We start from the raw sequence: 18,822 nt of genomic DNA, 5'->3' as shown, positions 1-18,822 counted from the left end.
AAGACAAATACTGCTAGTATATAGGATGCTCAAAGAACTTGCTGTATGTTTCTGCACCTGGAAAACTTCCCAGACAGTTCCATTTGTGTGTGTCTGTACGTGACCTCTAATTGCCTGCTGTCCAAACTCATGTGCCAAGCTAGCAGCTCATGGCCTTTAATGAGAGTTTTTGCTGAATATGTAGAGTCCTGCACATTTAGAAGTTCATAATGGTTGCTTTAAAAGACAGGGGGTGGAGCTTTATTTTACGAAAGCTTGCACTGAAAAGAATCACCCATTTTCATACCAAAGTAAAAAAGTGAGCAATTGTTTAGAGTATTACCTTTTTTAGAACAGGGCCAGAGTATGGCTGTTACTCCTACGTAGGTGTTCTTCCTGGGCAAGAATTTTAAAGACATATATGTGTCTGTGTGTGTGTATACCGACACATGATTTTTCTTTCTATTGCAGTGAGTATTTATGTGTTAGGCTCTCTTACCTATTTGAGGTGTCCAATTGTATGACTGCTTAATCTTGCCTCTGCCTAAATAATTGAATCCAGAGCTTCCATTGTTCTTTTGGAGCCAATTTTCTGAGTCATTGATCATTTCCAGTGCTTTCTTGTAAATCAGAGTTCATGTTTTTCTTGAAATGTGATGCTCAAATAACATGGTCAGCTGAGGCATTAGTGCGTGTTGGGTGGAAGAGGAGTCTCAGGAACTGCTGCTTATACCTCCTTGTACAATCAATTCTCTTCATACCAGTATGACACTGGGAGTCAAGTTTAGTTCATGGTTGTATTTGTGATCTCTGAAGTCTTTTTTTTCTCAGACCTTTTTCTGCAACATTTACTACTATTACTTCCTATTCCATAAATGCACAGCTAATTATTTCTCCCTGAAAAAGGAATGCACATTTATTGAGTTATATCCTGATATTTTTATTCGACCTTTCTAATTGACCAGTATAATTGTACTTTATTATTATTTGGTACTATTCATCCTTATCTGGTTTCTTGATTGTTGTAATATAAATGAATTTTTTTTTTAAGTTTCTGCTTCTGAAATGTTTATTTAGGGGCTGGCCTCTGAAGAATAGTTCAGTTTAGCAATTTGTGAATTAAAGCTTTTTACTGCAAATATAAAATATTTGTGTTCAAATGCAATGTGGTCATCCCTGCCCTTTTCCCATCACTGAAATCACACCTGCATATAGCAGATGCCTCAACGTTGGCGGAGGGAGCGGAAAAGCACCAGACAGTCCACTTGAGCAAAAGCATAGAGGAGCATTGAATGCTCATTAGTGCTTTTTCAGCCAGTGAGCAGAGTCTAACTAGTCTAATGTAGTCTACCAGAGATCCCATGAAGGGAACATAAAAATAGTCCCTCTTTCTTTGCCCTCTCTGTTAGAGAAGTGGGGAAAAATTCATACTGTTTGGGATGCCACAGTCGGGGGACCATTGATCTGTAGGTGTGTTAGCTTTGAGTTCCTAAAATGTAGAAAATCCATCAATTTTTTTACTTGTTAAAAACAGACATGTCCAGTCATTATCTTATTAGGTAAGAAAAACAATAAAATGTCACTACCACAGAGACTTTCATCTTCAGTTTCTGTTCATAAACTGGAACTTTGGTTTCTGCACAATAAAAGATGCTGTGCATGTACTAGTTTCCTTTTTTATGACCTTTTTGTATCTTGGTACAGTGACTTTTTAAAAACATATATTAATTTGACAGTTTTCTATTCTGTGGATGCTTCTGTAAAAAGATTCCTTTTTGTCAGCTTTTGTTTGCTGTGCAAATTTTCCAGCTGCATATTAAGTGTGTTTTAGGGACATGACAGCCCTGCTTAGAGGTTAGGAAGACTCTTGACTTTCCTGCGACATAGTTTTGGTTTTTAAATATTTTTTTCTTTGTCTTTTGTTTTAGGATACACCTGAAGAAAACCAGCAAATTTATACAACTGTAATATAGAATTAAAAGATAATAACTTCCACTGTCAAACATGAATCTATACTTATCTGTGTTTTGGTGGGAATGGCAGGAAGTGAAGGATGTCATGCTATTTTGGAGCAGAATCAAGATTTTGGAAAAACATGTAGTTAGAGGACTAATAGCATTGCTAACTAGTTTGTAATTACACTTTGATACCATGAAACAGAAAATATTTTCATAGACTGAGGTGAATATAAGAAGTGACTGAGGTGTTTGACAGCTCCGTCTCTCTTGTTTAATGTTATAGTTTATCCTAAATTTGTTTAATTTCATTGTTTGCCTTGTGATACTTAAACACTTTGCATTTGTTTTCAACATGGTGAGTCTGTTCCATGTGTGGGTGCTCCCAAGTACTATGATAATAAAAACAATTCAAAACATTTTCATCAGTCTGCCCTGTGTGTTGTGCCAGCTGGCTGACAGAAATTAGTTGGTTTCAGCTAACTGACCAAGGAGATTGCTATTAGTTTAAATAAATTGCACTCTGTAGTCTTCTCTGGCATTAGCACTGAAAAGCGAACTTATCTCAAGCAATGAAATGGTGTCCTGTGGTCTGATTTGGGGATGGAACTACCCACTAAACTGCCCTCCAGTTTGGCAAAGTTACAAAAGGAGTTTAAAGATTTTTAAATCCTTTCAAATATCTTACCAAAATAGAAAGGTTTGGTGCTTGACAGGTGGGTTTGGAGGATGTCTTATATAGTGCAGTGATACCACAGAATATGTTAGTACTGATTCAGGGTGTGATTGGATGGATTAACAGGGTGGTCATCATAGTGCAGAGTTATATCCTTGTTGGAAACAAACGTGCCATTGTTAAAATGAAGTTTAACTTTATAGGGATTCTAATAGGCTTTGTAACATACCCTAATGAGATATCTTGTTCTCCCTAGAGGAGATAAAATTTCTCGGGGCTTACCGTTTTAGGCTGATATGAAACATGTTTTTATAGTAAAATGCCTGGTTTAAATGCAATTGGTAATTCTGGTTGTTAACTGAGATACAAGGTTGGGGTTCTACTCAGAAGGTACCCCAGAAATGTGATTATAAAATGGAAGTCATCTGGCCGTGAATGCCTAAGCTGTGATGGGTCAGAAACACATTATGAAAAAATTAAGCAGTCTACTTAGTTTTTATATCTGCTATTTGGAATATGCGAGAATTTCTGGATTTAGAAATGGCTTTTGTATTTGAACGGTAAGCATTGATTGGTAGAGGTATTTGTGATGGACAGAAGTATAAAAAGAAGAGAGTAAAGAGGTGTTGACAAGAACTATGATTTAATTGCGTGACTTTGGAAAACATAATCCTAATTTCTGGGAATTGAGGACTTCTGTAGGTGGCTGAGGAAGCAGAAATGGCAACTTCACTCTTGTCCTTGACAGTTTCTATTTGGAAATTCAATTGTTGCTATTCAGTCCTTCGGCTGCCCTTAGGCTGTTGGAGAAGTCATTATGGTGTGTCAGTGTGCAAAGGGAATAGCCCTCTAGTGGGGTTAATGCATGTTCTTCATGCTGTAGCAAACAGCAGGTGACAAAATATATGCATCATACTTAATCAGGAAATTTAATCTCAGTATGAGTTGTCTGGTCAGTTTGTAATGCTGTGATGCTGAGTGAGATCTTGGGTTTTGCTTCAGGTTGCTCGGTGCTAGGGCAGCAATCACGGGTGGAAGAAGTTCTCCTGACCTAAAGATGATGCTTTTCACTACTCCATGCTTACCAGAGACCTGTTCAGACTAGTCAAAAGCTCCTTTAGTTTCATTAGTGGTGCTAATGAGTTTTAAGTTGCAGTTAGGGAGGACCACTGAGTGGGTGTTGCACCTGTGTTGTGAGCCAGCGTGTTATACGTACAGGGTGCTTATATAGTCACATAGCTCTTAAGGGAGGTAGCGGAGTTGTGTCTGCAGGAATTTGGAGAATTTATGGGAGCAAGGAGAGTAATTCATCTGCGTGGAATGAGGAAGGTGATACAGGATGTGGAGAAACAACAAAATGCTGTGATAGGGATGATATCTACCTTTTACAGTTACTCATGTGTATGTTGTCTTCGATGCTGTGCTTGAACCAACAGCATATTTATTAACGCTTTTTAAAAAGAGAATAAGTATTTTCAAAGTGTAGTTTGCAGTCTGTTTCTGTTGCGTCAAAATGAGAGTATTCTTATGCGCTTCATGTACAGAAGACAGTGTTTTGAACATATTGGGAAGTAAGATAATGGTGCAGCTGCCTGTCCTTTGAGGAGTACTAGACATACAATGCTTAGTTTATTTTTTGGATACTTATTTAAAAAAAAAAAACAAAACACAAAAAACTCTCAAACAACCAAGACCATCCAACCACAAAACACCAAATCAAACAAAAAAACCCCAAACCTAGTCTTTTTTTTTTCTTTCCTTTCCTATGGTGATATAAATGGCCTGCCTGCTTGAGATAATTTTCTCTGCCTCTGCAAGGTTCTCTGTGTTGTTCAAGTCTGATTATTAATAATCACTGCCTTGCCACCATTAGGGTTTTCTTCCTCCTTACGGGGAGCAATGTAGAGGGGATTTAACTTTTGGGAGAGCTAACATTTTTAAAAATCAGATCTTAGCTAGAATAGCAGCATTTGGATTTTGTTATTGTAGAAGGTTCATTGTGCTTTTAACTAAGAAAGTTGAAAGTTCTGATTAGTTAATTGTGCAGACCTTGAATTTTTCCTTTTCTTCTGTAGTTAAGCTCAGCTTGATGTTTCAGGTTTGAAATGGGTTGTGAAACCAGAAACCTTTGTTCTACGTCAGTGACTGTTAGACTGAAAGGAAAGCTATTCAAGAGATGGTGAGGAGGACTGAATGTAATTAATTTCTCTCTCATTTAAAGCGGTACAGATGGCTGAATTGAAAATAGATTCTTTTGACTATGCCCCTGAAGGCCACAAAATTTTTGTCCTAATGAGAAAGAACACGCAAGAGCTACTGACCACTGAAAAGACATTTGAAGAAACAGTTGTTCTGTAAAGTTCTGAATAAATAATGCTGCTTTGATACTCTCCACATAGCTATTCAAGGGTTTCTAATCCCTGAGCATTTAAAAAACAATGCATAGATAGTGTGGATCCTAAGCCAATGTTCTGTTTTGTGAAATCACTGTCTTGGATCATTCTCGTCATGCACAAGGATGAATCGGGTAGCGTTTCAGTCCTGTACGGCAGTGTGTTGCCTTTCGTTAGTCTTACCCCTGAAGAGATGGAGGAGCAGGGAGTTGCGGCAATTTGTTTCCATTTCCTTCTGATCACATGTATTTGTGGAACAGGATCCATGCCCAGCATCCATTCCTGTCTCCACTTCAACTTGAGCATGATTCCTTTTGCCTAAGTGTGGTGGTTCAGCTCTTCCCATTGTTGTACAGCTGTTGGCTTAAAAAACCCAACTGTTGTCATCAAAATGTTTTGTCTTTTAAATCTGCAAAGGGGTGGAAGAAACTCTTGGACAGGGACTCTAAGGATACTACAGTGCATATGAAATTCTGTGCAAGCATCTTGCGGTTTAAATAGTTGTTATTTGCGTGATGACATGAAGAGGGACATAAGAGTGGGCTGAGCTGCCAAGTCTTCTTTGAAGTTTAATTGTCTCTTTGGTAAGGAACACATAATCTGCCATTACAAATCTTATTTTATACGGTAATTGGCTCATTTGCTCTCTGGTTATCAATTTAACTTCTCTAGCACAAACATCTGTACTTGTGCTATGTTAATCTGTGCGAATGCTAAACATTGACATAGTTAAACTATAAAAGAGTATTTTAAAAGCATTTTTTAATTCATTAACTGGAAAGTAAATGATAATAAAGTGAGCACTTCTTGTATTATCATCCCTTTGGAACAAATGCCAAACTACTTACATAAGCCAGAAAAGCGAAGTCACTTTGAAAAAATAATGTTTCAAATTCTTAATCTCCTAAATCAAAAATATTTGAGAGCAGATAATAGGATATCTAGTTCAACTTTCATTTTCATGACCAAAAATTATTGAATCTTATGATTCAATATTGATGCCTGCTTGTGGATGATGCCCCAAGTTAAAGCGATATCAGTTGCTAAAGATATTTGAGTACATTTCAAAATTTTTCATTACAGGTTAAACATCAGTGGGGAAGATAGAAATAATCCCAGAACTTTACTTCTGCATTAATTTTGTTTCAAAAGTGATGGTCCATTGGTTGCCTTATGGTGCTCCTCCCTCCTTCTCACCCTCTGCTTGTCTTTCAACCTGTCAAATTAGCAGTGGCCATTCCCAGACTCCTACTGTTCATTCTTCTGTGGTTTGGTTTGTTTTTAAAAAGCTACCTATTTTCTGCTAGATATTGTGGGAGTCTCTTACCCAGTAGGTGGATGTTGAAGGAAGTCTGAACTGCTAGCAATGGATTCAGAGAGGAAAATATGTGGAATACCACTAGAGATACCTGTCTCCAAGACTTTGTGATAGGATCCTCCCATAATACAGTCTGTGCTGGGCAGACAGTGTGTGTACACTGAGGCGTAGGTACTTGCCCTGCCTGATGCTTCTGTTATGGAGGGAAGGTCTCATGTGTCTCCTCTGTGATGTTTATACTCATTGTTTCTGACATAAAAGGGTGTCCAAATATCCTTCTGAAAGAGATAACTGTTAACCACATACAAGTAAATGGAAAACCAGATAAAAATGTGGTTTACTTAAAGGCAAATTGTATCGTCATACTTCTTTTGATAAAATAACTAAGCTCAGCAAAGGTAATCTTGAACCCAAGGCAGGTATTTTTTGTGTTAAGAGCGACTCATTAATTTATTGAACTTATCTTACATATCCCTTTTCTCACCCTTGAGTTTTACAGTATAGTTACTCAGTACAGCAACTTGCTGAGGTTGTCAGATCGATTTTTTTTACACAAGTACTGTGCTTTTGACAGTGGATGTTATTGGCTTGTGTTTATTAGGATTCCTGCAATAAGTTCAATATGTGGCTAAAGAGTTAAATGTTAGCCTGCAAAAAATGTTATGAAAATGAGCACTGTAAATGTCACAGAACAACTAAATCTTGATGTTTCCACTTTTTATGTTCCCTTTTTTCAGCTGTGTAAGCACCTCAAGAATCAATGTGTGTGTGTCTGTGTACATATGGAGAAAGAGATTGAAATGAAATGAGAACATAAACTATTGATCAAGCAGACTGGAACAAAATTACTCTTTAGTTAAAAATGGCTAATGATGAGAGAGCAATGATCTATCACAAGATGACATCGGTATGATACATCTAGGAAAGGGCAAATATAGTAGTAGAATGAATTGAGCAAAAGATTTGCTGTAGTGATAACACTGTATTTATGCCATTTTCCAAGTCATGGGTGAGACACAGCTGAAATTGCACGCAAATAGTTGAAACTCTACAGGCCACAAAGATTAATTCAAACTACAGCAAATACGTAGGGACATAGGGTCTGTGAGGAGGGTGTGGGTGACATGTCATACCAGAACTAAGCAAACATGACTTGTTGAGCCTGCAAAAATAAAGGCTGGGATGTGGAAAGGCAGTGGAGAAGTGCAGCTCCCAATAAATAAAAATGCCAAGATTAAATGCCAGGGAAGAATAAAAATTTTAAATAAAAGGCACTGTTTTCATAAAGAACAATTGATTGCAATTTGGCCACCAGTAAATTCAGATGACAGTTTTCAAATGTCATAGTTATAGATGGTTATAACAGCCATCTGATACAGAGAGTAACTGAATCATTTTAAGGTGTAGTTTATGACCTTTTTGGTGAATTTGTGGAAATGATTATATGAAATGGATGTCCGAAGACATAGGCAGATGGACTCAGCCCCATCCAGACTTTTGCTCCTATGTGAGAGATTTCTAGCAGCGAACGTATATGTACAACTTTACGTAGTTTCTGGTATGGGTTCACATGCTTATCTGAGAGTGAAGCCGCCATCTTGCTCTGTGAATAAATATTTCCATATGTTAAAGCTCTCCTATTTAATTTATACTCCAAAATTTGAGGGGTTTTTGGAGAGCTGCTTGTCTCCAGCTGTCTGTTTTTATCTACCTATAAACCTTTACAGTCATTTCATAGGAAGGAGTAAAACGTGATATAGTATTCCTTATCCCTAGCATGAAATAAATCCCATTGATAGGTGAAGCGTGTACATTTGCCTGAACTCTGCAGTTCTTCCATATTGACTTTCTTTGATAAATATTAAAGGGCAGAAGGCCGCTTTTGACTTTCCTGGAACTTGAACAATCAAACCTGCAAACATAAGTAAGCAATTCACCCTATGTCACTGAGTGTCATAAAAACAAATAAATAGATTAATGTTCTTCATAATAGATGATATTCAAATTGTATGTGCCACAAACAGCTCTTCTTTCTGCCACTAAACTAAAGAAGCTGAGAGTCCTTGTACACAGCTGGATGCCCCTTAGTGGCATGTTTGTTCACACAAGATTTTTAACATGTCTGTGCATAGGACGCTTTGGGGCTTGTATTTAAAAGAAAAAAAAAATCTGCATCTCTGAGTTTTTATGGATTTTAAATATCGTTAATTTAATTAATCTTACTCTGAGTACTTAAGGACATTAAAAAAGGCAGACAAAGCCCAGAGAGAATGACTTTGGTACATGTCTTAAATGAAGAACCTTTCTGTTTTAACGTGTTATGCAATACATGTCTTTGGTCATACATATCTGTCATACATTATCAGTATGATACACAGCTATGTGTGTAGTCCTGGACATAGTGTTTCTTGGGCTTGCACAAACAGAGAAGAAAATCTTTATGTAAATACAGCACCCTGTATGTGATAAGCTGTTTCTTCACAGAAATGCAAGGCAATGGTACCGTAGGAAAGTTTCATCTCGGTTTTGTGTCCATTCATGTTAAAAAGCCTTCTTTATATGATTTTGGCTTTTAATTACCTACTGACTTCAAGTACTGACTACAAAGAACTCTGAAAAATTTCTGTTGTATCAACTGCAGAGTTTTGTCTGAATTAATAAATTGTTGCTAACCACTATGTACTCTTGTATAGTGTAGCCTGAATGCACTACCACTGTTTTGTGTTTTATGGTGCTCCAGAGGGACTTCACCAAAGTGTAGATTATTGAAAATGTTCTAGGCAGCCTTTTTCATCATAGTGTGATCTTCTAAATTTCAAATCTAACTCACTAGCTTTCTATTGTATAAATTAATAAACTTTGCTGCAGGAAGGGGTGAAGGCTTTTTTAATAACCTTTCCTTGTCTTGCTGGGGAGTTTATCCCACGAGATTCTTTATTTGTGAAGGGGCATAAAACTGTTGCACAATTAAGGACTAAATGGTTTGCTCAGATGAACTCTGAGTTGGTGAAGGAAGTGTGAATCATGTCTGAAATCCACTGCCTGCTCTGGTCTCTTTAGCATGCAGCAACATGCCCACGGCAGATAGGAGACTGCAATGTTCTTCAACCACAGGAATTATTTTTCCAAATGGCATCTGTATCTCATGGTTTTAAAACACTTTTTAACTTTATACATCTTGGTTTGTCGTCTTTTTTCATGTATTCTCAGGGGGGTCACTTCAAATTAAAATGGCTGGCTGTTTAACTGGCCCAAATGTAATTTTGAAATAATGCAAAGCTTGTATCAGCTTCTCTCAAGCCCTAATCTGAAAATTTCTGCCAACGTTGCTACTGTTTGTACTAGAGTCCCTGAAGTCATGTTTTTGTGTTGAGTCTTATGGTATGTTTGCGAAGGAGAACAACTGGTGTGGTTTTGTGGATGCTAACACCATCTTTTGTCATTCTTCCATTTTTGTTTCAAGTTCCTCCTGAATTTCTGAAGCGGCCTGCAAATATTTATGCTCATGAATCTATGGACATTGTGTTTGAGTGTGAGGTGACTGGAAAACCTACTCCAACTGTGAAATGGGTCAAAAATGGAGACATGGTGATCCCAAGTGACTACTTCAAAATCGTTGTAAGTATATAGTCTGTTTTGCAGGTTTTTAAGCCGTTGACCTGTCTGTCAGTCCTCTAACACATATGCGTGGAAGCTAAGTTCTCTTGTAGGACCACCTTCCTGTTTTTGTACTGTTGATGTTTGGGGCCTGGAAGAGAAATGGTTTCTGGAAACCTTTAATGCTCTGTAATTCAGTCATTTTACTGAGACGCTAAGGCTTATATTGTATGAGTTGATTTCTTTATAGCTTAGATTTTCCATGAGATGGATGTGCACACGATGACAAAACACACTTTGTAGGTTGAACCTGCTAAGGTGCAAGCTTGCCATGAACACTGACTGACTGTTTTCTGCAGTCATCCATGATCAGTGACAATCACAATTTCAAACAGGAGTATAAATATAAGTGGATCATGAGTTATGGCACACCAGTACTTCTAGAGGGAAATTTTAGATGTAGTAAAAGTCATTACTGAGACATGCCGGAGAACTTGATGGTTTTGTAATTGGGTATACCTGAGGTTGTAGGATTGTATCAGTGAGCTATGCAGTTATATTCAGTGCTTAAAATATCATAAAAATAGCTGTGGAAATGTTACAACTTGCCAGTGATATGTGATGCTAGAAAATGATAGCCATTAGTACAAGCTTCTGCTGCTTTTTGATACTGTATAATTTGAGGATTCACTGCAAAGGAGATAAAATCTGACGGGAGCTCCAAATGTACTTTTCCATGTTACTGTTCAGAAGTTTCTCCTGTCATAATAATGTGCCATAATAACACTACTGTTTTTGCAATTGCAACCCACTTAAGTGTGGCATTTTTCCTTTACTCTTCAGAAAGAACATAATCTGCAAGTTTTGGGTCTGGTGAAATCAGATGAAGGATTCTATCAGTGCATTGCAGAGAATGATGTTGGAAATGCACAGGCTGGAGCCCAGCTGATAATACTTGACCTTGGTAAGATAAACCGTGGCAGTACAGTGCCAAAAGATGAGGAGGAACAATTTCAAGGGACCTTTTCCACAGGACGTGTTATATCTAACTCAGAGGAGAATTTTTGTTTTTTTAAATCATATGAGTGTTTCAGTGTCGTCTTCTGTACACTTAAAGTTACTTAGGAGAAATTAAGAAATTTTATAGGATTCACCCTGTATTTTGGAAAATATGTCAAAAATATTTAGTGCAATAATGAACTGTAGCCAGAAATCTGAAGTATTGTTGCATGCTGAGATTTAAAAAAAAATAATAGGATACCTGAAATGAAAACGATTGCTGAAGTTACGAAAGTGAAAAAAGCAATTATGGAGCGCACCACAAATGAAGCATTTTACACTGAAGTCTTTTTGGTGTCAGAAGTGTTTCTTTTCTGCTATTATTTTAAAAAGTAGTAAGCTTTGTCATTTCTACAGACTGCAACTGCAAAATTTTTTTGGGTTACAGCTGCAGTTTAAGATAAATATTTGTTATTGTGCTCCAGTCAGTGGAATTACTAGCAATGCTCACCTTCTTGCAATCTCTTGCATTGCATCTTTTGAGTGTTGAAAGAGAGTAATTGCTGTTATGATTAAAGAACTGCTATCTTCTGGGGAAAAAAAAGGTAGTACAAATACTGTTGCTAAGGCATCAGCTTGTTTTGCTGTTTCAGGTCACACAGTTCTAAAAAATAATTTCTAAGAGTACAAGGAAGAAAACCAATAGTAATGTTAGTAAGTAAGACAACAGTAAGACAAGTCAGACAAGAAAATATAAATTCTATACTTTTGGGGGATTTTGTGCTGCCTGTCTTTTTGGGGTATTGTTTCAAAATCCTAATTTCTTTTTCATTTGGCTGGAAAATATTTAGAAGAAACAGTCTTATGGATGGTCAGAGGCATGATGTAACTTCACACTTGCAATTTTAACAGATGTGAATCTGCTAGACCTGGTTTTGGCATTCAAAGTACAGGGAGTAAACTGTAATGAGCATGCCCTAAAGAGAGAGATTTCCCATTTCTTTTCTGATTGTTGTGTAGAGCAGTTGTGCACTTACAACGTCTTTTGAATTCTCGTTTGGATATGGGTATGTTTCATTGCTGGCTGAAGAGATGCATACGCTTTCCACAGTTATTTGGGGGATGAAAGGTGCCCTCTACTGGGTTCAGTACCTTTAATACTATAGAGCCATAGGATTTCAACCTCTGCGTAGTGTTAGGCATCTGGATCCAGCAATGGCCTACTGTCATCAGGTTGCCAGAAAAATGATTAAAATTAATTTTAGTTCTGCTATATGCATGAATCACCGGAGTAGTTTCCAAATCTTGCAAGTGGAAGAATTACTCCATATTTTCTGCGTTTGAAAAATACTGAATAATTAATGTACTTGGGTTTTGAAGCCCTGCTCAAGTTTGTACTTTCACCCGGTTCCCAGTAGTGGTTTATGAATCACTATTACTGTTGTTATTTTAGTTCTTGTGGTCTCACTCTTCTTCCTTTCCCTCCCCTGCTGTTTGCCCAGTGGTTTCTCTTTCCTGATCTATTCTGGCAACCTGTCCTGTTTTCCTGAAGGACTTTGCCTTATAATGCTGTCCTTTTTCTTTTGCATGCTGCCAAAGGATTATGGATGCAGTGTTGATGGAGTCTCATTTCGGGTGTAAAGATATACCCCCGAAGTCATGTCGTTCTGTTACATGGCCTGCAGTGTCACTCCCCGGGTAGCGCTGATGCATTTTAGTTGTTGTTCTCCAACAGTAGAGATAACCACATGGTACATCACTGAAAGCGCGTTTCATTCTGTTATTGTTGAGTAGTGGCGTAACAAGTAGTGTCCCTAGGAACGAATGTGCTGTGTCTTAGCTGTGATATATGAAAACTGGTATAATATAAACAGTCAAAGAAAATACAGATATTTGATATCTTATTTTAATACTTTATCGCAATATATATATGGCAAAGAAGGAAACAAAATTCAGAGAAAGAGGCTGGAGGTATCATATATAGCAGTTCTTCCATGACAGATATCGTCATATGAAAATTAAAAACACTAATTTGAGTAAAAACTATTGTGAACACTTCAGTCATTAATACAGAAAGCTTTTTTTTTATTAATTCGTACCTGATGATGAGAAATACCTACTTTGGCAACCTGAAAAGTTATTTCAGTGAAAAAATGTTAAGTGTTCATCAAAGTTCTCCATACCAATTAGCAGTATCTCCCTTCCCTTGCTGTGCTGTTTTCTCCTTCCTAAATGGAATTGGCAAACATCTGGCTATTTACAAACTGTTTCCAGCTAGCCCTTTTGCTTATCGTATCAAATTGATCTTTAAAAAATAAAATGCATTCTTTATGGGACAGAGTTGAAGAAATGGACTTGACAGTATTGTGTGGGCATCTATAAATGGACCACAGCATTGATCGTGACATAACTGAAGATGATGATGGGGGTAGTTGACTGCCATCAGAGATGAGTTTGAGTAGTTGGAAAGGCAGAGTTACTCAGACTTTGAGGGAAATATGCTGAGACAGGTTAAATAGAAATAAACCAGTAAAACTGTTTGCACTTTACGTATTAGGTCAGAACTTAGTTGTCTCTTCTGTACATAAACTTATTTCAGTCTAAATTCTTCATATGGGAGTTTTCCAACGGGTTGGTTTTTGCTGCCTAGAATGCTACAGTTTCATCCATAGCTTTATTGAGGTTTTTGAACAGTCTGAAAGTAAAATACCACATCCATATTTTCTTCAGTCTTAGATGGTAGTATAATCTTTAAATACAATAGATGTAAAGTATATAATGTGATTATTTGCTACAACAAATGGTTTTCTGTATTCAGATGTAGATTTCTGACTTTGCAGGTAGCAGTATTTTGGTGATTCACCTTGTGTTCTCCATAGTGACAGTCTTGGTGCACGAGTGTATGTTGTGTATAACCACACAGCAGTGTGTATGCAGACTCTCATCTGCTAGAATAAGCTTAAATTAATTGTTGATCAGATATAAGTTTCTTTTGGGTTAGTCTTTTTTGCATTTGGGGTGGATTCTGAAGAGCTTGCAGTATATATGGAAGTTAGTTGTGGAAAACAAACAAAAAACTGACTAGCTAAAAAATTTAGGGTAATTTGAAGGCTTATTGGAGTGGCTGTTTTATTTTCAAAGTCTGTAATTACCTGTTGATAAGTTTAGAAAAGAAGACTGTACTTGGAAATTAGTTGGCTGTACAGAGTCCACAACTTTTTGCCTTTTCTGGAATATATGAAAGAACTGTGGCACTGAGAGATTTTGGGACAACTTTTCATAATTGAGAAGGTTAAAGGGGGAGGAGAGGGAGGAGAATTCAGGTAAATGGTCTGAGTTAAATACTCTTCTCCTACCAGTATCCCCTGTACTTAACTTCAGGGGTACTGCCCTTCCTCTGGAGGCTGAGCACCTTTGGGAATTTCCCTGGAGGTGTGGCTCTGCTGCCTGGTCTGCCTCTTAGGGAGAATTTAAGAACTACCTAAAGAAAAGGAAGTGCCTCAGTTACTGCATTCCTCCCCACTCACCCACTGCCAGCGTTTGACAGTCTCAATGCTCCTCTCTTTGCCTTACTGATTAGAAGATAGGTGTTCTTTTCTTATATCCTGCAAATGCCCCCACAGAGCACTCCTGCATATCCCAGTGAGAAGGAAGGAACCTTCCTTGGGAGTGTGCCTTGGCTATGACTTTCTCAGCAACCTCAAAATCTCTCCCCACTCCTTTTTTACACAAAACCAGCCTTTTTTTTACTCACAGATAGATCCTGATGGGTTAGCCTCTAACCATCTCAATTATGGATCAAATATACTAATATGCTCAGTTACAACAAAACTTTTTCTTGTCACCATTTTTACAGCATTATTTTGTGTGGTCTATGAAAATCTCAGCAATGGATACATTTGGGTTTTCTTCATGGAGGTTAAATGCTGGTGAAAAGACTGAAATTCAGCCAGGACCTGTAACCTGGCCTTTTCCAGTGTATCTGGCATTGCTCAGAATTGCCATTTGGGAACTGAAAAAAGAACAGGTGGTAATAAGTAAAAGGAGGTGCCTTTGGGGGAAAGAGGCAGATGGTTCCCTGTCGCCCCTATGTGATAGGCATTTGACAAGTACTCAGGCACCAAAAAAAAAGTGATTCTCGAATGCTGTATAAAGAAAAATCATAGACTGTAAACAAATATGCCACATTATTTAGAGAACAGTTTCAAAACATGATTTGAGATGCACTGTATCACCTTCAAAATTCCAAAATAGATGTTGTATGCTGCGTGATTTTTGTACTTTTATACTGCAGAAGCTAGTATTTGCCATTCTGTGCCATATTTGTGAGTTGTATAGCAGTGAGATCTTCAAGGGAATGAATTGAGTATGCTGCTGGTGTCCACTAGAATACCACATCAAGATTTTCTGTAGTGGAACTATCCATTGCTTTAAACAAAAGTTTTTCATGAAAACTAATTTATATCCAAGCAAGGATATTCTGCATGTGAATTAATATTTCCAGCATGGGAAACAAGGAGGAGGAATTAGAAGTATGCATGTATTTGTAGAGCTGTGAGGCATTTTGGGATTGCAGAGATGTCTTAGGAGTGTTGCAGGGGATGGATACACACTCTTTCGGAAGGACGGGGTGGGAAGTAAGGAAAGAGGGTCACTCTGTATGCAGAGGTCTGACTCAAATGCATGTAGCTTTGCCTTGGAGGGGTGATGAGCCAGCCAATAGCTTATGCATAAGGATCAGAGGATGGAAGGACAACGTTGTCATGCATGTCTGCTAGAGACCAACTAACCAAGGGGGAAAGGAGTAGATCAAGCTGCCTTTACACAACTGGAGGTTGCAGGCCCTGGTATTTATGTGGGGCTTTTAATCCTCCGGTGTGTGCTGGAATGGCAACTTGATGGTGTGGCAGGTAATATAGGGAGTTTCTGGAGTAGGTTGAAGAGATTTTCTTGACACAGGTTATTTGTGTCTGGCTGGATGACTGGTGGAGGTGGTGTGTTGGACCTGCTATTCAGGAACAAGAAAGAACTGGTCAGAGATATAAAGGTCATAGCAGCTTTGGCAGCAGCTATGATGAGATGCTTTAATTTAGCCTTCTAAGTGAACTGATCAAAGCAAATAGCAGAATTACAACCTTGGACTTCAAGACAGGAGATCTTTACTTGTTCAGGGATCTTCTTGGCAGGCTCCCATGGGAGATTCTGTTAATGGGCAAGAGGTGAACCATTTGATCTTGAGGGACAGTCTTCTCAAAGCACAAGAACGGTCTATTCCAAAGTGCAGGAATTTTGAGGCCAGGAGACCAGTAGGGATAAAGATGGAGCTCCTGACTGAGCTCAAACACAAAAAGAAGCTACCTAAAAGTTGGAAGCAAAGGCAGAAAAGTGATGGATATTGCATGAATGTGCAGGGATGGAACTAGGAAAGACAAAGCTCATATGGAGCAAATATCCCTGGAAGCCCTGTCTGGATACATAAAGGACATGATCATGATCATGATGGCTGGGAAAATCCAGCATGGATTTACCAAGGAAAAATTGTGCCCAAGTATTCCAGTAACCTTCTAAGATTAAATGTTTGGCCCTGTGGATGAGAGGAGAGGAGTGGATATCGTTTACTTTGCCTTTAGCAAGGCACTTGACACCATCTCCAGTTGTTTCCCTGCAGCTAAACTGGAGAGATCTGGACTGGATGGTGGGGTGTGTGGAGAGCTGACTGGCCCAGCAGGCTCCCAAGCATCATGGTGAATGGGGTGAAGACTAACCGGCAGCCCAGGTAATGAGTGGTATTACCCAGGCCTTGGTGGTGGGACAGAGAGGGTTTCATTTCTTCATCGGTAACCTGGATGATGGGACAGAGAACATCCGTAGCAGGTTTGCAGGCTGTATCGGGTTGGGAGGAGCAGTAAGTACACTGGCAGGAGAAGTAGGCTGGTGGGAACCTCAGAGAGTCAACACTGACAAATGTGGAGTCCTGCATTGGTGCCAGAGTGCCTCCGTGCAGTGATAGAGGCTGGCCACCAACTAAGCAAGCAGCTTTGTAGAAAAGGACTTGGTGGCATAGGCAGAAGGTCAAGGGATGAGATTGTTTCCTCCTACTTGGCACTGGTGAGACCACATTAGGGCGGTTTTAAGCTTCCCAACACAAGACAGACGTTGGCATAGTGGAGCCCCACCAAGATGATTAGGGAGCTGGAGCACACTATGTATACTGAGATGTACTGTGACTCTGAGAGAAATGAGTTTGATTATTCCTGAAGAATGGAAGCCTAACAACATCTTGCTGCTCAGCCAGCTGATGGAGGGCATACAGCAGATGGAGGTAACAGGAAAAGACTGTATAAAGGGAATTTCCAATCAGGTAAAAGGAAACAGTTTCATGGTGAGGGTAGTTGCAGTCAGATAGGTTGCCCAGGGAGGTTTTGAAATCTCTGTTCTTGGAAATATTCAGGACACACCTAGACAAGGCCCTGAGCAACCTGGCCAAAGGTGGCTCTACTTGAAAGAGGGCTTGCATAGATGAACTCCTGAGATCCCTCCGAAGTGGTAGTATTATATGGTTCAGAAAAACTGTCTGATAGGTGTGAATGGACCCTATTTATCTCTTTATATATAGTCTTAATGTAATAGTCAAATTATGACAATTTTGTGGTATCTATTTCCCTGCTCATCTCCTTATGAGAAACATAAATGTCTGGTTACTGGTGGTACAGTTTGACATTACAGACCAAATTTGATTAAAGTATAACACTACTTCAGTTGCACTGTATGATATTAATTCCTCCACTGAATTGCCTATGTGAATCCTAATTCTGAGAGAGGTTTAAAGTCATTTATTGGCCTAAATTTGTACTCTCTTTGTGCAATTGAATTCTGTCCAGGACCACAGCTGCATGAATAATTTCATTTTTTGAATAGCCATGAGCTATCTCAGGTCTCATAGTGGTGAAATGAGGTGGACAGGACTGCTGGTAGGGTGGGGGCTTCCCTGACCTGCAGCAGGGCAGAGAACATCAAAAGTCTGATGTAAGTTTTCTGGAGTCAGCACACTTCAGTTAAGATTGTGCCGAAAACCTGGCATTTCTGTACCACAAGTGGTATTCAATTGTTTGAGGTTACTTCAGGCTGACACAGACTCTGAGATTTCAGTGGCTCAGATTCCCCTCTCAGAAGCTATTTCAGATCCCCATGACTGATGCCAGTCAAAAAAAATTTCCAGCTATAATTGGAATTAGTCCAACCTTGGACCCTTTTTGCTTAGCTCGTAGAGTGTCGAACCTTGGCTTTTTTCAGGCTGTTTCTCCACACTGACAACACGCTTTGAAATTCTAAGTGCACCCTTTGGTGCGCTTGCAGCCCTCCTGACTTTGCATTCATTTAAACCTTACGAGCACTTTCTCTGCTCCATCATCTGGGTTGTTAAAAAAAAAAATATACATTGAATCATATGGAACTCGGCATCCCCTCCTGCATACCCCAGTTCAATATCACCTTTCCTTCTGACACTAAAGCACTGAGAGCTATTCTGCATGTGATTTTTCCAGCCCGTTATGAATCCACTTTTATAGTAGCCTCATCTGGAACATATTTGCTTGCTTTTGAAAATTTCATGTGAGGCAATGCCAAAAGCCTTTAAATCAAGTTATATGAAATGCGCTGTTTTCCATATCTGTAAGTTCCACTATTCTGTTGTAGGAGGCAAATACAATTTCTTTTTGACAAATTTTGGCTTCTGCTGAAAGGAATCAAAAATTTGGCACTTAACAGGCTTGTGATTTGCACTTTGCACTTTGGGGTGTTTTCCATATGTAAAAATTTACATAAATTTAACTTCAACCCTTGTCTAGTACGAGCCCGGAGGCAGACAACTCACATGTTCTTTCAGGACCTATTTTGGCTTATTTC

The 18,822-nt window shown here is 38.7% G+C and overlaps 1 protein-coding gene across 1 annotated transcript in view; it reads left to right on the top strand.

Annotated features, from left to right (window-relative positions):
- Nucleotides 1-18,822, top strand: part of NEO1 (neogenin 1) — a 209,046-nt gene that overhangs the window by 124,956 nt on the left and 65,268 nt on the right. Inside the window, exons 6-7 of the mRNA XM_064455827.1 lie at nucleotides 9,785-9,939; nucleotides 10,762-10,882. Coding sequence (XP_064311897.1) covers nucleotides 9,785-9,939; nucleotides 10,762-10,882 — 276 coding nt within the window. The remainder of the gene's footprint in view (nucleotides 1-9,784; nucleotides 9,940-10,761; nucleotides 10,883-18,822) is intronic.

Source organism: Phalacrocorax carbo, chromosome 7, assembly GCF_963921805.1.
Source record: "Phalacrocorax carbo chromosome 7, bPhaCar2.1, whole genome shotgun sequence".
Taxonomy (NCBI): domain Eukaryota; kingdom Metazoa; phylum Chordata; class Aves; order Suliformes; family Phalacrocoracidae; genus Phalacrocorax; species Phalacrocorax carbo.
The sequence above is the reverse complement of the archived record's forward strand: the minus strand, read 5'-3'. Positions and strand labels throughout refer to the sequence as shown.